General features: G+C 46.5%; 1 protein-coding gene across 3 annotated transcripts in view; it reads left to right on the forward strand.

Moving 5' to 3' along the window:
- Positions 1–16,775, forward strand: part of HMGXB3 (HMG-box containing 3) — an 80,439-nt gene that overhangs the window by 56,066 nt on the left and 7,598 nt on the right. For all 3 annotated transcript variants that reach the window (XM_083181585.1, XM_083181586.1, XM_083181584.1), the window contains 7 exons: positions 1,966–2,115; positions 6,665–6,966; positions 9,331–9,458; positions 10,068–10,199; positions 11,138–11,322; positions 13,760–13,979; positions 16,502–16,635. In XM_083181585.1, the coding sequence (XP_083037711.1) occupies positions 1,966–2,115; positions 6,665–6,966; positions 9,331–9,458; positions 10,068–10,199; positions 11,138–11,322; positions 13,760–13,979; positions 16,502–16,635 (1,251 nt within the window). The remainder of the gene's footprint in view (positions 1–1,965; positions 2,116–6,664; positions 6,967–9,330; positions 9,459–10,067; positions 10,200–11,137; positions 11,323–13,759; positions 13,980–16,501; positions 16,636–16,775) is intronic.

Below are 16,775 nucleotides of genomic sequence, written 5' to 3' on the forward strand. Positions count from 1 at the left end.
ATATTGGTACTGATGTACCTGCAGGCGATCACCCTACTACTACTATGGATCTTATTTGCGTTGGAGACCACTTCACTTTTGTGTCTATCCTGAATCTCCTGCCTTGCTGCCGCACTGGGTTTGAACACCGTGGGGTCCCCAAACTGCCTCCAACGCTGCTATTACTTTCCCAGCCGGATACTTCAAAACCTCTGATTGTCCAATTCATTGCAGCAAATGATGATGGGACTCGCTTCATATCACTGTCTGTTCAGGACGATTGCAGATGGCCGGACTGAGACTGTCCCCTATTTATCTATTGACGACGCTCCTTTTTATTGTACCCGTCGCGTAACTTACTTTGTCTCCATTTACAGTATACTTGCTAGTTTATACCGTATACTTGCTAGTTTATATTGATATATCCTTTTATCCTGCATGTCTTAAAACCGTGTTACATATATATCCATGTATATATAAAGTCTATTGCACTGGTGGTTTGGTGGGAGAGCCGAGGAATACCTAGGTAGAATAAGCTTGCTAGTTTAGCACATATTAGCTATCCGTCCAATATCCTGCCGATTCTATATGCTCAGATCCTTGTGTGTATTGCCCCTGACAGACATTCGCTATGGATATCCTTTCTGTTTTCTATAGGGTGGGGGGGGGGGGGGGTATAGTTAGTTAGATAAATGGGGGGTAAAATAGGATTTTAGGCTAGGTTAGCTCCCATTAGCTACAGGCCACTATTTTCTCCCCTTCTTAGGGTAAGTAGTGTAGATGTTTGGGGGATCCAGGTACGCCTTAGTTGGGGATAGGTTGTACAGGGTGGGGGGTTTTATGGGAGGGTTGTTTTGGGGTTACTCTTGGGAGGGTTTTCTTTTGTTTTTAGGTCAGGGTTAGTTAGAGCGGTTAGGATAGTTAGTAAGCCACTTAGTTATCCTTTGTGATGTTCTTCATTGATGTTTTCACACTGCGCTTTATTGGTGCCTGTGGTTGGTTTGTAAAATCCCTGGTCGCATTGCATTCGACTAAATTACACCGGTCCCGGGGCCTGGAATGGCGCCTCTGGGCACTCGAGGACCTATTTGCCCTATTGAGGACTACTGTATTCTTTATATATCCTGCTAGATTTCTCTGGGTTTGAGATATACCATATATGTTCTATGCACCAATTTTCTGTAACATCACGACTTATATGCGATTGTATCGTTGTACTGGCTTTTTCCCTTTTTTTTTTTTATTATTGCAAAACTAATAAAAACACTCAATTAAAAAAAAAAAAACAGTTTTTGGCTCAAAGTTGGCCACCAAAGTTTTATTGCGTGGATGTTGTCCTATTGTACTCTATTGGTCTAATTTAGAGTTGTACACTAGCCAGCTTTGCATTTGCATATGGAACTATGAGCAACTGCTGATTATTCAAAGTCCTCTGCATCTCATCCGCATCTCCAAGTACCACCTACCGTCCAGCCGTACTCCAGTGTTGGCACCACTGCTTGCTTTCGTTGACATGCCCTATCAGTGTAATGATCAGTAGGCACCATTTTGTACAAATACGGTTGGAATCCTGTCGGCAGGGAGACGGACAGGGTTGGGGGGGGGGGCGGCGAGGCTGCGGGGACCCGTGGCGACCTTCGGCAAGGTTGTGGGGACCTGGGGGGAGCCCCGTTGTAAGGCGACTCTTCCGCCATCCCCTACAAGAGCGAGACCCGCTCCATCTGTATGAGGAGCGCTTGGAAGAACTTCATGGGAAAATGACAAAAGCCAGGTGTACTAGTTAAATGTTATTTTGTATTTTATAGACTTGCTGCTCCAAACGATGGAAGAACCTCTTAGCCATCCCAGTCTTGTTCCATAATGAATCCCACATCGTTTGAGCAATATATGATCTTGCAAAATCCCCATAAGAAGCCTAACTGCATCATTGGTTACTCTGTGGATTTAGTATTAGATGATCTTTACTCTCCTGTCTCATTCTACCAGGACCTGGGCTTAGCTACACAAAGGGGAAGAGGAAAGTGCAAAAATCCTTATTGCAACTTCAGGTACACCAACAGGCACAAGCCGGAGAACTGCCCCAACTGTGGATTCATTCTGTCGAAGGCCAAAGTAGACAAAACCCCAGAACCTCCTGTGAGTAAGAGTCCATATATTCGATCAGGTGTGGCCAAACTGGGGCCCTCCAGCTTTTGTCAAACTACACATCCCAGCATGCCTTGCCATAGTTTTAGCATTCCCTATTAGCAATGATGGGACTTTAAGTTGCACAACAGCTGGAGGACCATAGTTTGTCCGTGCCTGTATTAGATGTAATAAATGGGACATAATCTGTTCGCTTCCATGCGTGGAGGACACAGAACATTTGTTATCACTGCAGATTATAAACACCAGCGTTGGTGGCCAAACGACCATGGGTGCCTCTAGGGCCCTCTGCTTCTAGTGCAGCCATTGGTAGCTGCGTTATGTTCTTTACCAACATTTGTGATAGACTTTACTGTAAATACAGATATCTTTAACCCTTTGAGTGCCAAGTGACTATGTAAAAATAGGTGTGAAATTTGCCAAGCAAACATATTTATTCATCACAATGACCCGTAATGTTACCTTATATAGGAAATACTGGGGGGGGGGGTTATGAATATATTTCACTGAGATGTTGGTTCCAATAGTCATGAGCACATACAATATTATGTAAGTGCATGAAGTGGCTACAGCTGCATGTGAGTAAGCCGGTATCTGGGGCCTGATTCAGACCTGTCCACCAGACCTGTGTATGTTCGCAGCCTAACACGGCTAAACGCTGCCCGCCGAATGACCCCCTCCCCCGCCGCACAAATCCCCTCTCTGATATGCGATGGGTTTTGTATGCTAACACATCCCCTCGCATTTGGCCGCGAGGAGGAGAAATCATCCGATCGTCGCTCACCATAAAATGGTTTCTCCTGCCTTCGCTAAGAAAATTCAGCCTGGGCTGTGGTTTTTTTTTTAGTGCCCAAGCAGACATCGCCGCGCCTGCGTCTGCAGGGGAACGTCCAGTGTCTTTATGGGGACCCCCATAAAAAGCTGGGCATTCCCCCTGCTCCAGCTCCCTCCCACTATGGAGTGAATGGCCGGCTCCCGGGCGCATGTCCACATTTGAGCATGCGTAAACCCTGACCATCGGGGTTGGGGACGAATTTGGCCCCTAACGAATGGGTCTGAATCGGCCCATTGATGTGCAGATAATAGTACTGCATGTAGCACCGCTGTTGTAACCTGTAGCTCTCCAGTAAAGCGGGGACCATGCTGCGTTCCGTAGGGTGGCGCTCGCTAGCAATATCCTCCATCCTAGTAAAAACAAGAAGATAAATCAGATTGCTCTGTAATAAATAAACCCTTTTTTATTTTTTATATATCTTTTTTATTTATTTTTTAATTGGTAAAATATCCAATAATTACCAGCCGGTATAAATGTACAAAAAAAATACAAAAAAACATAATAAAATACGCATTACAGAAATACATAGGTAGCCACTACTTCAATCACTAGGGTGTATGGCCATCGATGTAGGTCTGATTCAGTGGTTAGTAAATGTCTGTAATGCTGCTTTCAGACCGCATCTCTGGCTTTGACCCTGTATTTGGAAACGTTTCCAAAAACGGGTCTGCCAGATAAAACCCCTTTCACACCGCAGCACTTAAACGGTATATTACCGTTTAAGTGCCGATTTTTTGACACTGGCAGACCCGTTTTTGGAAACTTTCCAAATACAGGGTCAAAGCCAGTGCAGCCTTCAGCCCTCCCCTCCGTGCAGCTCCCCCCTCCCCCCCCCTCGCGCGTGTCGACCGAGAGCGTGTCGACGCCCCCCGCGCATGTCGACGCCCCCCGCGCGTGTCGACGCGCCCCCCCCCCCTCCCGGCACTGCAGCTCAGTATGCTCGGAAAGCACTTATGAAAAAAGTGTCTTCCAGAAAATGGCTGCCCCATAGGAAACCCTGTTTAAAAAAACTGTCTTTCGTATGGGGGCAGCCATTTTCTGAAAGACACTTTTTTCATAAGTGCTTTCCGAGCATACTGAGCTGCAGTGCCGGGAACCACAACGGAGATACCGGCACGGGGTTAAGTCGACACGGGGGGGGGGGGCGTCGACACGCGCGCGGGGGGTGTCGACGCGCGCGCGGGGGGGGGGGCTCCAGTGCTGTGAATACTTAATGAGCGCTCATTAAGTATTCACTGTGCTGAATTTAGGACCCAGCTCATTGGCTGGGTCCTAAATACCGTTTCAGAACCGATTTTGAGCCTAAAATACCGGTTCTGAAACGGGTAGGACCCTGCATTTTAACCGGTTAGAAAAAACGTTTTTTTCTAACCGGTTAAGTGGTCCTGCACCTTTCAGACCGCACACATTACCGTTTTAAAACGGTAAAAAAACGGCAATATACCGTTTTTAAAGTGCGGTCTGAAAGGGACATTAGATTCAGACTGTCCTGTAGTATTAGTACTAATACAGTGAGTATATCCAGATGTTAGAAGATTAGTGTGATGTTACCACTCCATATGCATATGACAAGGATAGTTTGTCTGCTGCAGGTTTATAAATATACTGTATGTCCGTCCACCTTTGACCTGTCACCTAAAGGTACGTCCCCTGGCTGGTTAGCCCTCCACTTTACCTTATCTAGAGTCCGTCCTGAGAGGTGATGCCTGTTGTCAGCTAGTTGGTGGTTAGTAGTAAAGATCCTTACTACTGACCACCAACTAGCTAGTGCCACCAGACAACAGGCATCTCCTCTCAGGACGGACTGTACTGTAGATAAGGCAGAGTGGAGTGCTAACCAGCTGGGGGACGTACCTTTTAGGTGACAGTATAATGGTCAAAAAATTGAAATGAAATAAAAATAAATAAAAAGGGTTTATTTATTCAAGCGCAATCTAATTTGTCTTCTTGTTTTGACTTGTGTGGGCTTACAGTATACCCCCACCAGACTGCTGCTCAAATAAAAAACCAAGTATATTGAATGTTAGAGATTTTAGACCATTGTGAATACTGTAGTTTCATTATCCTACAGCGCACAACCATTCTGTTGTTAATATATTCCATCCTCCTGCATGTACAGACAATGGAGAACATAAAATGCTTATACAATAAGGGGTTGTGTACGTTTGGGAACACACCTGGCTTAGGTATTGGGCCTGATACTGTAGATAACGACCCGCGTGAGCGCGCATACTTAATGATTTACAGCGTACACACCAGATGATATACACTATAATATTGTTAAGATAGCGTTATCGTGCATAGCACTTACAAGGATCGTCTAGTGGGAGTGCACCTTAACCCGTTGAGTGCCAACATCTGTGAGAGGTGTGCAAAATATCCACTAAAAATACCAGCGTCGCTCACATTTGTTACATAAATTCAAGTAAATAATGCGTAAAAAAAAAAAAGATTATATTTCCTATATAAGGTAACATTACAGGTCATTATGATGAATAAATATGTTTGCTTGGCAATTTTCACACCTATTTTGACAAATTCACTTGGCACCCAGGGTTAAGGATGAAATATAGGGCCTGATTCTTGTTCACTCGCAAAAGACGATTCTCTAATGGACAAAACCATGTGCACTGCAGGTGGGGCAGATGTACTGTAACAAGTAATGGAGAGTTACATTTGGTGGGGTTTGTAGTTCAAACTGATACCTAAATTGCAGTGTAAAAGTAAAGCAGCCAGTAGTTACCCTGCACAGAAACAAAATAACTTGCCCAAATGTAACTCTCTCTGCACATAATAGAGAGATAATTTGCTTTTGCAACTGAATCAGGGCCATAGTTTTACTTAATTTCATATTATTTTCTTCAATATTAATAGAAAACTTTTATCCTGGATGTGCCACAAATAAAATGCTTATACGATAAGGGGCTGTGTTTCAAGAACGTTTGGGAACACACATGGCTTAGGTATTGGGCCTGATTCAGACTTCGTTCTTTCGCTGCTTAGTGAGAGGGAGAGCGAACACCTGCCACCCGCAGCATGTGACTATATGTGTACACTTAAGATCTTACCCTGTTTGCAAATAAAAGTCACTCTAGACCCTTGATGGCTAACCTTGACACTCCAGATGTTCTTAAACTACACATCCCAGCATGCTCTGCATCAGATTTAGCATGGCCAAAATAGCAAAACTGAAGCAGAGCATGCTGGGATGTGTAGTTTAAAAACATCTGGAGTGTCAAGGTTAGCCATCAAGGGTCTAAAGTGACGTTTCTGCCTACATCATGTGATGTCTGCTGCGCACCTTGAGCAGGGTTCGTCATGCCTGCGTTTGCATGGGGACACCCAGCATTTTCCTGGGCGCACACACTGTTTTTGTGGACACACCCAGGAAATGCTGGGCGTCCCCATGCAACAGCCCTCTGCCTGTTCACTACCCGCCCCGCTGTGTACGATCGCCTCGATGACTATGATAGTCGCCGAAGGCGTTCACACAATGGGTCTGCACATGCATGTATTAGCCGATTCACAGGGGACCGAGTAAACCTGAATCAGACCCATTGTGCTTTCCGTTTAAAAGTGCTTCATGTTTAGTATATTTAAGATGATCTTTCAGGGGGGCTGGTCTGACATTCTATTTCCAAAACTAGAAGATGAGCTCGGTTATAATAGGCTATTTGAAGCCTGATCTCTTCTGTCTTTTTGCAGGAAGCACCACTTTGCATCTCTACCGATCTCAGTGTGCGAGAGCCTCTGACACAAGCGCAAAAGGAAATCCAGCGTCAGTCAACTATCCAGCTACTCCGTAAAACCGTGCAAATCCCTGAGAACGAGTGTGAACTGTCCGACACATTCATTCTCATCCAAGAGCTCAATAGTTCACGACTGGTCCTGTCTGATGTCAGCGATGGCACGGTGACTATAGAACAGACCTCCTGGGCCAGCTTCTACGAGCCCCAGACCGACCAGTGTCTGCTGTGTGGGACCCAATTATTCAAGGGAGACAAGAGGTAAGAATTTATATTTTAGCCATCTCACACATCATAGGTGGGAGGTAACAGAGTCCGAGTTCGCCACAGGTGCGGGCTGCTGGCTTAAATCCGACATTATTTTAAAGTGGCAATCATTTACCAGGGAAAACCATGAGTTGTAAATGATTACTACTTTAAAAAAAAAAGAACTTCCCAGATTTGGTCGGCATCCTGCACCTGCTGCGATTTTGGAATCTGTTACATCCCGCCGCATGTGCCTCCATGCGAGAATGGGGGATATGTGTTCCCCATTAGGCCTCATTGCAGTAATAAATAGCATTGCACTGTCATGAATGATTTCAACACTTGATGCAACGGTTCTGTGAAGATACAGTTGTACCCAAAACATGGATCTACATTTAACTGTTGTAAGATAACAAAATAAATCTGTTTAGAAATAAAACATTATTTTGAATGTAATCTAATTTCTGACCACTGGGTGACTCTCCAACACTTCCAAAGCTGGAGCCAACTCTCCACTACACTCGGGTTGCACTCTCTGCAGATATGCTGTATATTGATAAATTCTTACTCTGAGCTCTCAGCCAATCAGCGGCCGCCCAGTCTTTTGAATAAGATTTTTTTTCTATTCTCCCACTGCTCGCCACAGGGACCGAACTCTGTTTTCCGGTCCCCACTCCCTGCCTGCCTCTCCCAAGGACCCTGACCGCTACCTCTCCTGCCGGTACCCCGCCTGCAGCTCCGCCGAGTTTACATGTGATAAATCGCATTCGAATTATCACATGTAAAAAATGCCACATCAGGTGCCAAATCGTATGGAGCTGCCGGGGAAGTCAGGGCCGACTTGTCCTAAGGACAATGTATGGGGGCCCTTACAATATGATGGGTGTGCAATGCACAACTTAAGGCGCATGCCTACACTTCTCTACTCTTTGCAAATTAAGATCACCTAAGTTTTGTAGTGTTTTCTAATCATTTTTGGTGGGTAAAAGTGTAAATGTATTATTTATTTTATTTATTAACAGTTTCTTATATAGCGCATACATATTCCGCAGCGCTTAAATGTCACAGACGTCCAACCTCCTACCACTTTATAACAACGGTTTTCTTTCAAATACTTTTTACACGTTTCCCGCTAAATTGTTGTGTTTGAACCCCATTGGTGCATTTAGCAATGGGTGAGGGCAGAACGGGACTGGTGTTATTACATGTGGCATGTTCTATGTTATTGCACAAAATACAGCAAAAAAATGTGGTGGTATTTTTCCTGTAAGTGTAATGGACTGTGCAGCCTGTTGCCCATAACAACCAATCCGATTCTGTCTGTCATTTTCCCGGAGGATAGACAGAATCTCATTGGTCGCTAAGAGCAACATCACCACGTTTCACTTTTAGAAGCTTAACCCTTTAAGTGCCAAGGGAATTTGTCACTATAGGTGTGATAATTGCCAAGCAAACCGGTTTTTTCCCCCTTTTAACCCTTTGAGTGCCAACTTTGCTGCGAGAGATCCTTAAAATACCCGTTAAAACTGCCACCGCCGCTCACGGCGACTGTGAGCGACGCAGGCATTTTTAGCGGATATTCTGAGGATCGCTGACAGCAACATTGGCACTCAATGGGTTGATTACATTTACCCCTAAAGGTGAGGCCTTATCTGTGTCTGCTGTGTGCGATGTTTTGTGTGGCGTACGAAGGGGCTGGGCACCGATCCACAAACCAGCACCCTTTACAGCAGCAACCATACGAATTGCATCTGATGCATGCCGATGTTTTATGGTCTAAAAAACAGCAAATGGCGAAATTGTTGTAAAACTGCATCAAAAAGGCTCCATGTGTAATACATGTATTGAGAGTCCGTATTCAGTGTGGGTTCTGTGTGATGGCAGTGATAATGCTGGAACCATACAGCAAACCTCATGGGTTAGTCTGCACAAGTCCCTAACAGATGACTATCTGCTTTGTGCAACCCAATTATTTAAAGCTGAGAAGTAAAAATCACCAATTAACGCATCAAGCCTCTTCCAGGTAACTAGGTGCCTCGTCCCTAATGATTTCACAATACCATAAAACGTTTAAGCATAGGCAATGTTGGTTTGCTGAATGGTCCTATTTCTATCAATGACCACAGACATGACAAATCATGTATACATTTCTCATTGTAGAGTGATCAGTACCAGTTGGGCAATTTAAATGAGTGGCCAGATTTATAGATCTTACAATTGGGCACTCAGGCCGACCAATCGAATTCCATGGGAGACCACAAACAGTGGACAGCTCATCAGAACTGCATCATCATAATGGCAAAATCAAAAGCTTTTGTGTTTCCTGGCCTGAAGTCACTTTGTTACATTATCCATACTCTCTATTCTGGTGTTTTTTAGCTCAATGGTGGGCCCCCAGGATTGCTGGCTTTTAACAGCGAATCGCCTGCATCTGGTGACTGCTCAGGCCAAGGTGTGTCTAAACTCCCAGTGTCTGGCAATACACAGCTTCAATGACCTCTACACTGGTAAGCGATCATACAATACGTATGTGAGGACTTATTCTGCTGATTAGTGTTCTCATTCCATACTCCTTGGCAAATAATTCCAAGGTTAAACATCACATAATAAATATATACACAACATAATAGAACCAGTACTGCGTATCTGAGCTTACAATCTCCCACTTCATGGTAAGGCTCCTGTCTCTTCCTCCTGGCAGCTGCTCTTTAGTCCATTGTGATGTTTGAGGGCTCAGATCCACACATACAGTAAATGTGGTAGAAGAAGCTGGTACACTGGGCATGTGCAGCAGCTCTGCTCTGTCCCTTACACTGCATGATGTGGCAACAGCTCTATTGATCATATTATATACCATTGCTATTGTTGTCATCATTTAAGGCACTTGCCAAGAGGAGGGGGTTTCCAGGCAACCAGAAACTCCCCAGCCTTTGCCTATGTAACCTGTACTAGAAAATGACAGCTAGAGTGTGGCAGGTTGCAATGAGGAACACAACCTTACTCTGATTTATCAGAAAGACAGACTACACTGTATTCACGGGAATTTTTCCAAATCTGTTTTAGGATTTGAAAATCTTTAAGGATATGACCATAAGTTGTCTTGTTCTGCTCCTCAGGGCTCTTTAATGTGGGGAATAAGCTTCTTGTAAGCATTGATCTCCTTTTCTCTATCCGGAATCAAATTAAGATGGCAGAAGAGCCCAAAGTTTCCATCGGTAACATCCTCAAGTCTGTGCAGGGGCAGATCGGTAAGTTCTCGTACCTAACGCGGAACACTGATGTTATTCCCATGCTGGACACAGGATATCTCCTGAAAAGGTGATTGCAAGTTAAAGCTGCTTCTTCCATAAGTAATAAACCAGCTGAAGTAAAACTTCTGGTCTCGGTGCGCATTTCTGGGTGCGTGCGGCCACATATGGGAACGCCCAGCGTTTCATGGACCGATGACACGGGTGAGGGGGGTAGGCAGCTGACATCACCGAATGTCAGCTGCCCGCCCACTTCCCTCCGAATGTGCACGCAGATCTAAGGTTGCTCTGAGCAACCTTAGATCTGAGTGCACGTTCCACATCATTCGATGGTCGGCAACTATTGAATGATGTGGGTGTTCCCCCGCAGGCTGCGAATCGATGTTTATGTAAAACATCGATTCGCAGCAGTATGAACATATGCGCCTTGCAAATAGTGATCCGGCGTCGCACCATTCGCAAGGCGTGAACCAAAATAGCCCTAAGAGTTCCAGCCAATCAGCTCCTCTCAATTTTAAACGATTGCCGGATGGGGTCCGACAGTCAGGATCTTGACTGTTAAAACCCGACACTCGGGGTCCCGACGGTCACCGGATATTTTCCCTCATGGGGGTCCACGACCCCCATAGAGGGAGAATGCCTGCAGCATGGTGAGCGCAACGAGCCTGCAAGGGCCTTCATTGTGCTCCCCCTGCTGTCTGAGTCCGGGCAGTCGGGATTCCGACGGTGGGCTTATGACTGTCGGGATCCCGATTGTCTGGCCCCTATACCACACCCATTTTAAACACATCCCGTAACATGACAGTTAGGAGCTGATTGATTGCTACTTTCTCTTTCCACTTTATCTCTCTCCAAGATTTGATACATATTCCCTTATATCTTTTGTTCAAATATAAATTACCCACGGCTTTTATATTGGTGTCTCTTCCTTCTCCTAGAGAATGTGCTGAGTCCAGAGGAGTTGCTGGTGGTCCAGGAGTTGCTGAGTTGTGGTTACTGGGCTTTTGAGTGTCTGACTATCCGGGATTACAATGATATGATCTGTGGTGTGTGCGGGGTGGCACCCAAAGTGGAGATTGCCCAAAGGAATGTGGAAAACACCTTGACCCTGTCCAACACAGAGGTATAATGGCATGAAATGTAACATATGTAGTGTATCTGTCTGTGTATGCCGGTTGTGCGGTGTAATGTGTATAGTACTGGGAAGAGGAGCCCAAAGGCAAACCAGCGGGTGAATTATAATGGGGGGCCCACAGCTCTGGTGCCAAGCACCCTGTTATTTTAAAGATCTGGAGAAATTTGGACCTAGTGCCGCGTGTCAGGCGCCGTCATGGCGGTGCACGTCGGGTACTGTACTCACCCGTCCGTGCTCGCCGCCGACTGGCGTGTGTCGGTCTCCATGACAGGTGAGGCGGCAGGCAGAGGTCCGGCAGTGTAGAGGTCAGCATGGGAGTCTGCAGCGTGGTCCCGCTCTAAGGCTATAGACGCCGGGAGACCACCGCCGCCATCTTGCTTAAGGGCAAACAGGGGATTGGGCCAGGTCAGGTATTCTTACCTGTGACAGCCAATGGCAGCCGCCCTCTATGCATATAGTGGATCTGCCTAGGTAGCTCAGTGTCAGTGGAAAGAGTCTTTTGTGCCTTGCACTTCCTGGAAGGCTCCTGACTCATTGTGCTCTTGCTGTTCCCGCTGTGTCCGTTTGCTTGTATTGGCCATAGACCCCATCACTGTATTCCAATCACCCTGGAAGCCAGCTCCATCCTGGATTCCTAGGTGCTACAGTACCTCCTGGATTCCTAACTCCAGTTCCGCCTCCGGAACCCCCAGGAATACAATTCCAGAATCTTCAGGTCTCAGTCATTCTCCATAATTCTTTCAGTCACCGGATCCATTGTTGTCACCATCTTTTCACTTCTTTCTCTGGACATTCCTCATCATTGTTATCTGGACATTCCTCATCATTGTTATCTGGACATTCCTCATCATTGTAATCTGGATATTCCTCATCATTGTTATCTGGACATACATTATCATTGCTATTTATTATTATTTTGCCTGCCCTTTTCTCAAAGAAGTATTTGAGTCCCTGTATGACATCATTTATTAAACCCGATCGTTCTAACCCTACTGCTGCTGCCTCGTCTCCAGTCCCTGAGCATCACACAACCCCATCTGAATCTTCAACCGTGACACCGCGAGGGACCAATAACTTCTGATCGGTCAACTCATTCAAGCAGCTTTGATACGGGAGGCTCAAAAGACATTGGAGCAGAGATAAACACAGGGATATATTATTTAGCTCAACCCTATGAAGGTCAACATACATTAGGTTGAACACTGAAGGTCAACACCTGAAATAGGTAGACATGGCTAAAGTCAACAGGGTTGGAGGGTTGACACAAGCATTAGGTCAACAATGGTAAGGTCGACAGTCAAAAGGTCGACATGAGTTTTTCACTATATTCTCCCACAACTACGGTGTGGGAGGAGAATATAATAGTGGGCCGTGCACAGCGAGACACCGTGCCCGAAGCATGGCGAGCGCAGCAGTACACTTAGACGGTGTCCGTGTTGACTATGTCGACATTCGAGACAAAATAACGTGAAGAACGTTTAGACCTTCCCATTGTCAACCTAATGCTTGTGTCGACCTGTCGGCCTTAGTCATGTCGACCTATTTCAGGTGTTGAACTAAGCCCTGTCAACCTTCAGTGGTCAACCTAATGCATGTTGACCTTTATGCAGTCGACCCAATGACCCATACCCATAAACACGAGGGTGATAAAAAAGTGATAAACGTCCAGCCAATCAGCTCCTTACTGGCCTTTTTCAAACACAGCCTGTAACATGACAGTTGGATGTTTATCAGTCTTTATCTCCTTGCGTTAATCTCTTTTGAAGGCTTAATACATCTGCCCCATTGCACCAGGGCTCAGTTACTCCACAAGAGTGAGAACGTAGAGTAACTATTTCATAGATGATGCTAACATGGGATGTCCGACTAAGGAGACAAAGCAGAGACTGATGGGTAAACTACTCAATCTAAGGGACTTGGAGCATGGATTGGTTGGGAAAATGCCTGCATTTGGTGAATTGTTCGAGAGTGCCAGGTGGTAACTAGTACACACAGTTGACGAGCAGACAAAAGTGGGTGTAAGTGCAAGGAGTGTGGTCATAAACGGCCCAAGTGAAACCTAGAGCGGGCAGACTTGTTCAGTCCCGCAGATGGGCAACAGTGTAACAAATTACCGGCTGAATCAGGGACCACATGACATAGCCTCTGAACGGACAGTATGCTGCACATTACATTGTATCGGCTACAGGAGCAGAAGGCCTGCTACACACCAGGTGAGACAGCTTGCTTAGGAATCCCGTTATGTGGTCTGACGAATCACGTTTTATCATAACTCTTCAGAATGGCAGATGTGACTAAAGTATTGTACTGATAGAACATAAAGGCCTATCCGTTGGCCATTCAGTGATACTTATATGTCATAATATTGTTTATTTTCCATTGAACCACTGCTAAATCTGAGCACCATGTTTTCCTCCGTCTCCAGTTTACTTGGCCGGAGATTCTGACCACCAATGAGGTAAGCATGGACGATTTCTGGTCTACACTGGAAACAGAAGTGTTGGAACAAGCCGCCTTCCCCTCCAGCATTTCCATCACTACGTTCGATGCCTCCATCATCTCCCCATTCTTCCCGCCACTCATGCGCGGGCCCCTGGTCGTAAACAGTGAGAGCTACAAGAACCTGGAAATAAAGAAAGTCACAGGTGAGCAGGTCCTGTAGATTGCGAGCTGGAGAGCAGGGCCCTCTTACCTCTTGGTCAGCCTGTATTACTGTATTGTTCCAGCGCGTCAGAACCTGCCAGAACTGTACAAGTAAATGCTAATAATAATGTTCATCACAATATTGCCTATCATAATGGGTAACTTGTCACCAGTTTGGATTTGAAGACACATATTGACAGAGATATAACTAATGGAGACAGCGTTTCCATCATCCTCTCATCTATGTTTGGTTTTGTCCTTCATTTAAAATGTGAGAACTATGGGGTCATTCAGAGCGTCTCGTAGCTGGCCGAATCTCCCCCCCCCGCCGATGGTAGTGGTCCGTGCAAACTCCTTCTGTGAATTTCACACTTGCCATGGCGTTCGCTAATTTGGGACGGGCGCTGACGTCATGTGAGGTGAGCGCCCACCCCAAATTTGACCATCTCCGGCCAGGATAGAAGTCAGTTTAGACTGACTTTTATCTGCAAAGGGGAGAAATATAATTGGATAGTGAGCGACCATCCGATGATTGTTCTCCCTTGCAGCCACATGTAAGCTGATGTGTAAGAGTAGCCATGCACTTGCATGCTAATGTGGGAAGTACAAGTCACCCCCCCACCAAGGCTGGACGTCCTACAGTCAGGGTGTCAGAGCCAAAAGTAACCTTTCCCCTTTTACCTAGTTAGGATTCTTATTTCTGCATCTGCACTCTCATCACTGATAGGGTGATTAGATTTTAACCTTTCATCCCCACGTTTAAGGCTTTGGAATGTCTCCATTAGCTATGTCTGTGTCCCCTCTGAGAACATAAAATGGTAAGATAAAATAATAGGGTACTTGTGTAGTTTCACGGCGGCAGTTACGTAGTTAGCGTAGCATCCCTGTCAGAATCAGCGTAGTGTTCCCGCGGCCAGCGTAGCTAGCGTAGTCAGCCTCCCTGTCAGTATCAGCGTAGTGTTCCCGCGGTCAGTGTAGTCAGCCTCCCTGTCAGTATCGGCATCGTGTTCCCGCCTGTTTGCGGCCAGCCAGAGCTTACGCAGTTAGCGTAGTCCGCCTCCCTGTCAGTATCAGCATCGTGTTCCTGTGGCCAGCGTAGCTAGCGTAGTTAGCATCCCTGTCAGAATCAGCGTAGTGTTCCCGCGGCCAGCGTAGCTAGCGTAGTCCGCCTCCCTGTCAGTATCAGCATTGTGTTCCCGCGGCCAGCGTAGCTAGCGTAGTCAGCCTCCCTGTCAGTATCAGCGTAGTGTTCCCGCGGCCAGCGTAGCTAGCGTAGTCCGCCTCCCTGTCAGAATCAGCCAGTGTAGTCAGCCTCCCTGTCAGTATCGGCATCGTGTTCTCGCGGCTAGCGTAGTCAGCCTCCCTGTCAGTATCAGCATAGTGTTCCCACGGCCAGTGTAGTCAGCCTCCCTGTCAGTATCGGCATCGTGTTCCCGCCTGTTTGCGGCCAGCCAGAGCTTACGAAGTTAGCGTAGTCAGTCAGCACATTGTGTGGGAACCATTGACCATTTTAACCTGCCTGACATGACAGGTGTGAATGCATTCCTGAAACACCCCCACTATCCACGCCAGCCCGAAGCGTAGCGAGCACCACGAGGGGACGTGGTACGCATCCTCCCGACCTGTTCATACCCCACTATCCACATCGGCGTGGAGTTGATTTGATAAAGTGAGGTGAGCGGACGCAGAATACACGTCAAGTAATCCGCGTCCCCTCGTGGTGCTCGCCACACTTTGGGCTCAGTGGCTCGCTGCGCTCTCCACACTTTATGAAATCAACTCCACGCTGATGTGGATAGTGGGGGTATGAACAGGTCGGAAGGACGTGTACCGCATCCCCTCGCGGGCTCGCTATGCTCGCCACACTTCGGGCTGGCGTGGATAGTGGGGGTTTGAAATGGAACCCCTAACCCTGTCCGTCTCCCTGAAGCGGACACAGGAAGGGTTGCCGTACCCTTCCGCAATAATTACTGAGGCGCACGTCTCAGACAGATGGAGCGCCTCTCCGCCGACGCCCACATGATCCCCTCTCCACCGGCATCTGCCAGCGCAGGGGATCTGACGGTTACCAGCGCTGTGTGAGAGGCGCTCACTAGGCTTGCCAGGGACAGAGCTGCAGCTCCCAGGGACAATATGGTGACTAGCTGCCTGACAGGACCGTTTGGCTACGCTGACAACGTAGCTTAGCCTACACTGCAAACGTAGCGTAGCCTGCCGCCGTGAAACTACACAAATACCAATAATAGATATTTTGGTTCCCTCCATAGAAGCAGCTTTATCTTAGATTGCCCTTCGGACCCACGGGAGGTTTCTGTCCTCCCTGAGCTCGCCTTCTTACTAACCGGCCTCCCCTTGTACCTGAGCTATTCTTGTTTTGTGACAATCTGTATAGAATAAAACATGGCTTTTCTTGGTACTCCTAGTAAGTGGGTGTAAGCGGAGAGGCTTGTTAGTGACGGAGAGGTGTAAGAGAGATCACTAAGCATAATGATATTTATGTGACTACGTCTATGTGTGGCTGCAGGTAATGGCAGTGCTCTTGCAAGACTTCTGCATGATAGCACCTTAAAATTGGATGATTTGAATAAGCTCAGTAATGAGGAGCTACAGAGGATGCTGACTCTTTGTGGGATTCCATGGGACATCACGGACACAAAGGTAAATTCTATCACATGTGTTGTCTGACTAAGCCAATGGTGATATTTATATTGTTGCATTATACTCTGTTATCACACTAGAAATCTGACGTTACATACTGTATGCATCTCGTAGCATTGATGTAAATGGATAGTTTTTCC

The sequence above is a fragment of the Crinia signifera genome, chromosome 4 (genome assembly GCF_055691185.1).
Source record: "Crinia signifera chromosome 4, ASM5569118v1, whole genome shotgun sequence".
Classification (NCBI taxonomy): Eukaryota; Metazoa; Chordata; class Amphibia; order Anura; family Myobatrachidae; genus Crinia; species Crinia signifera.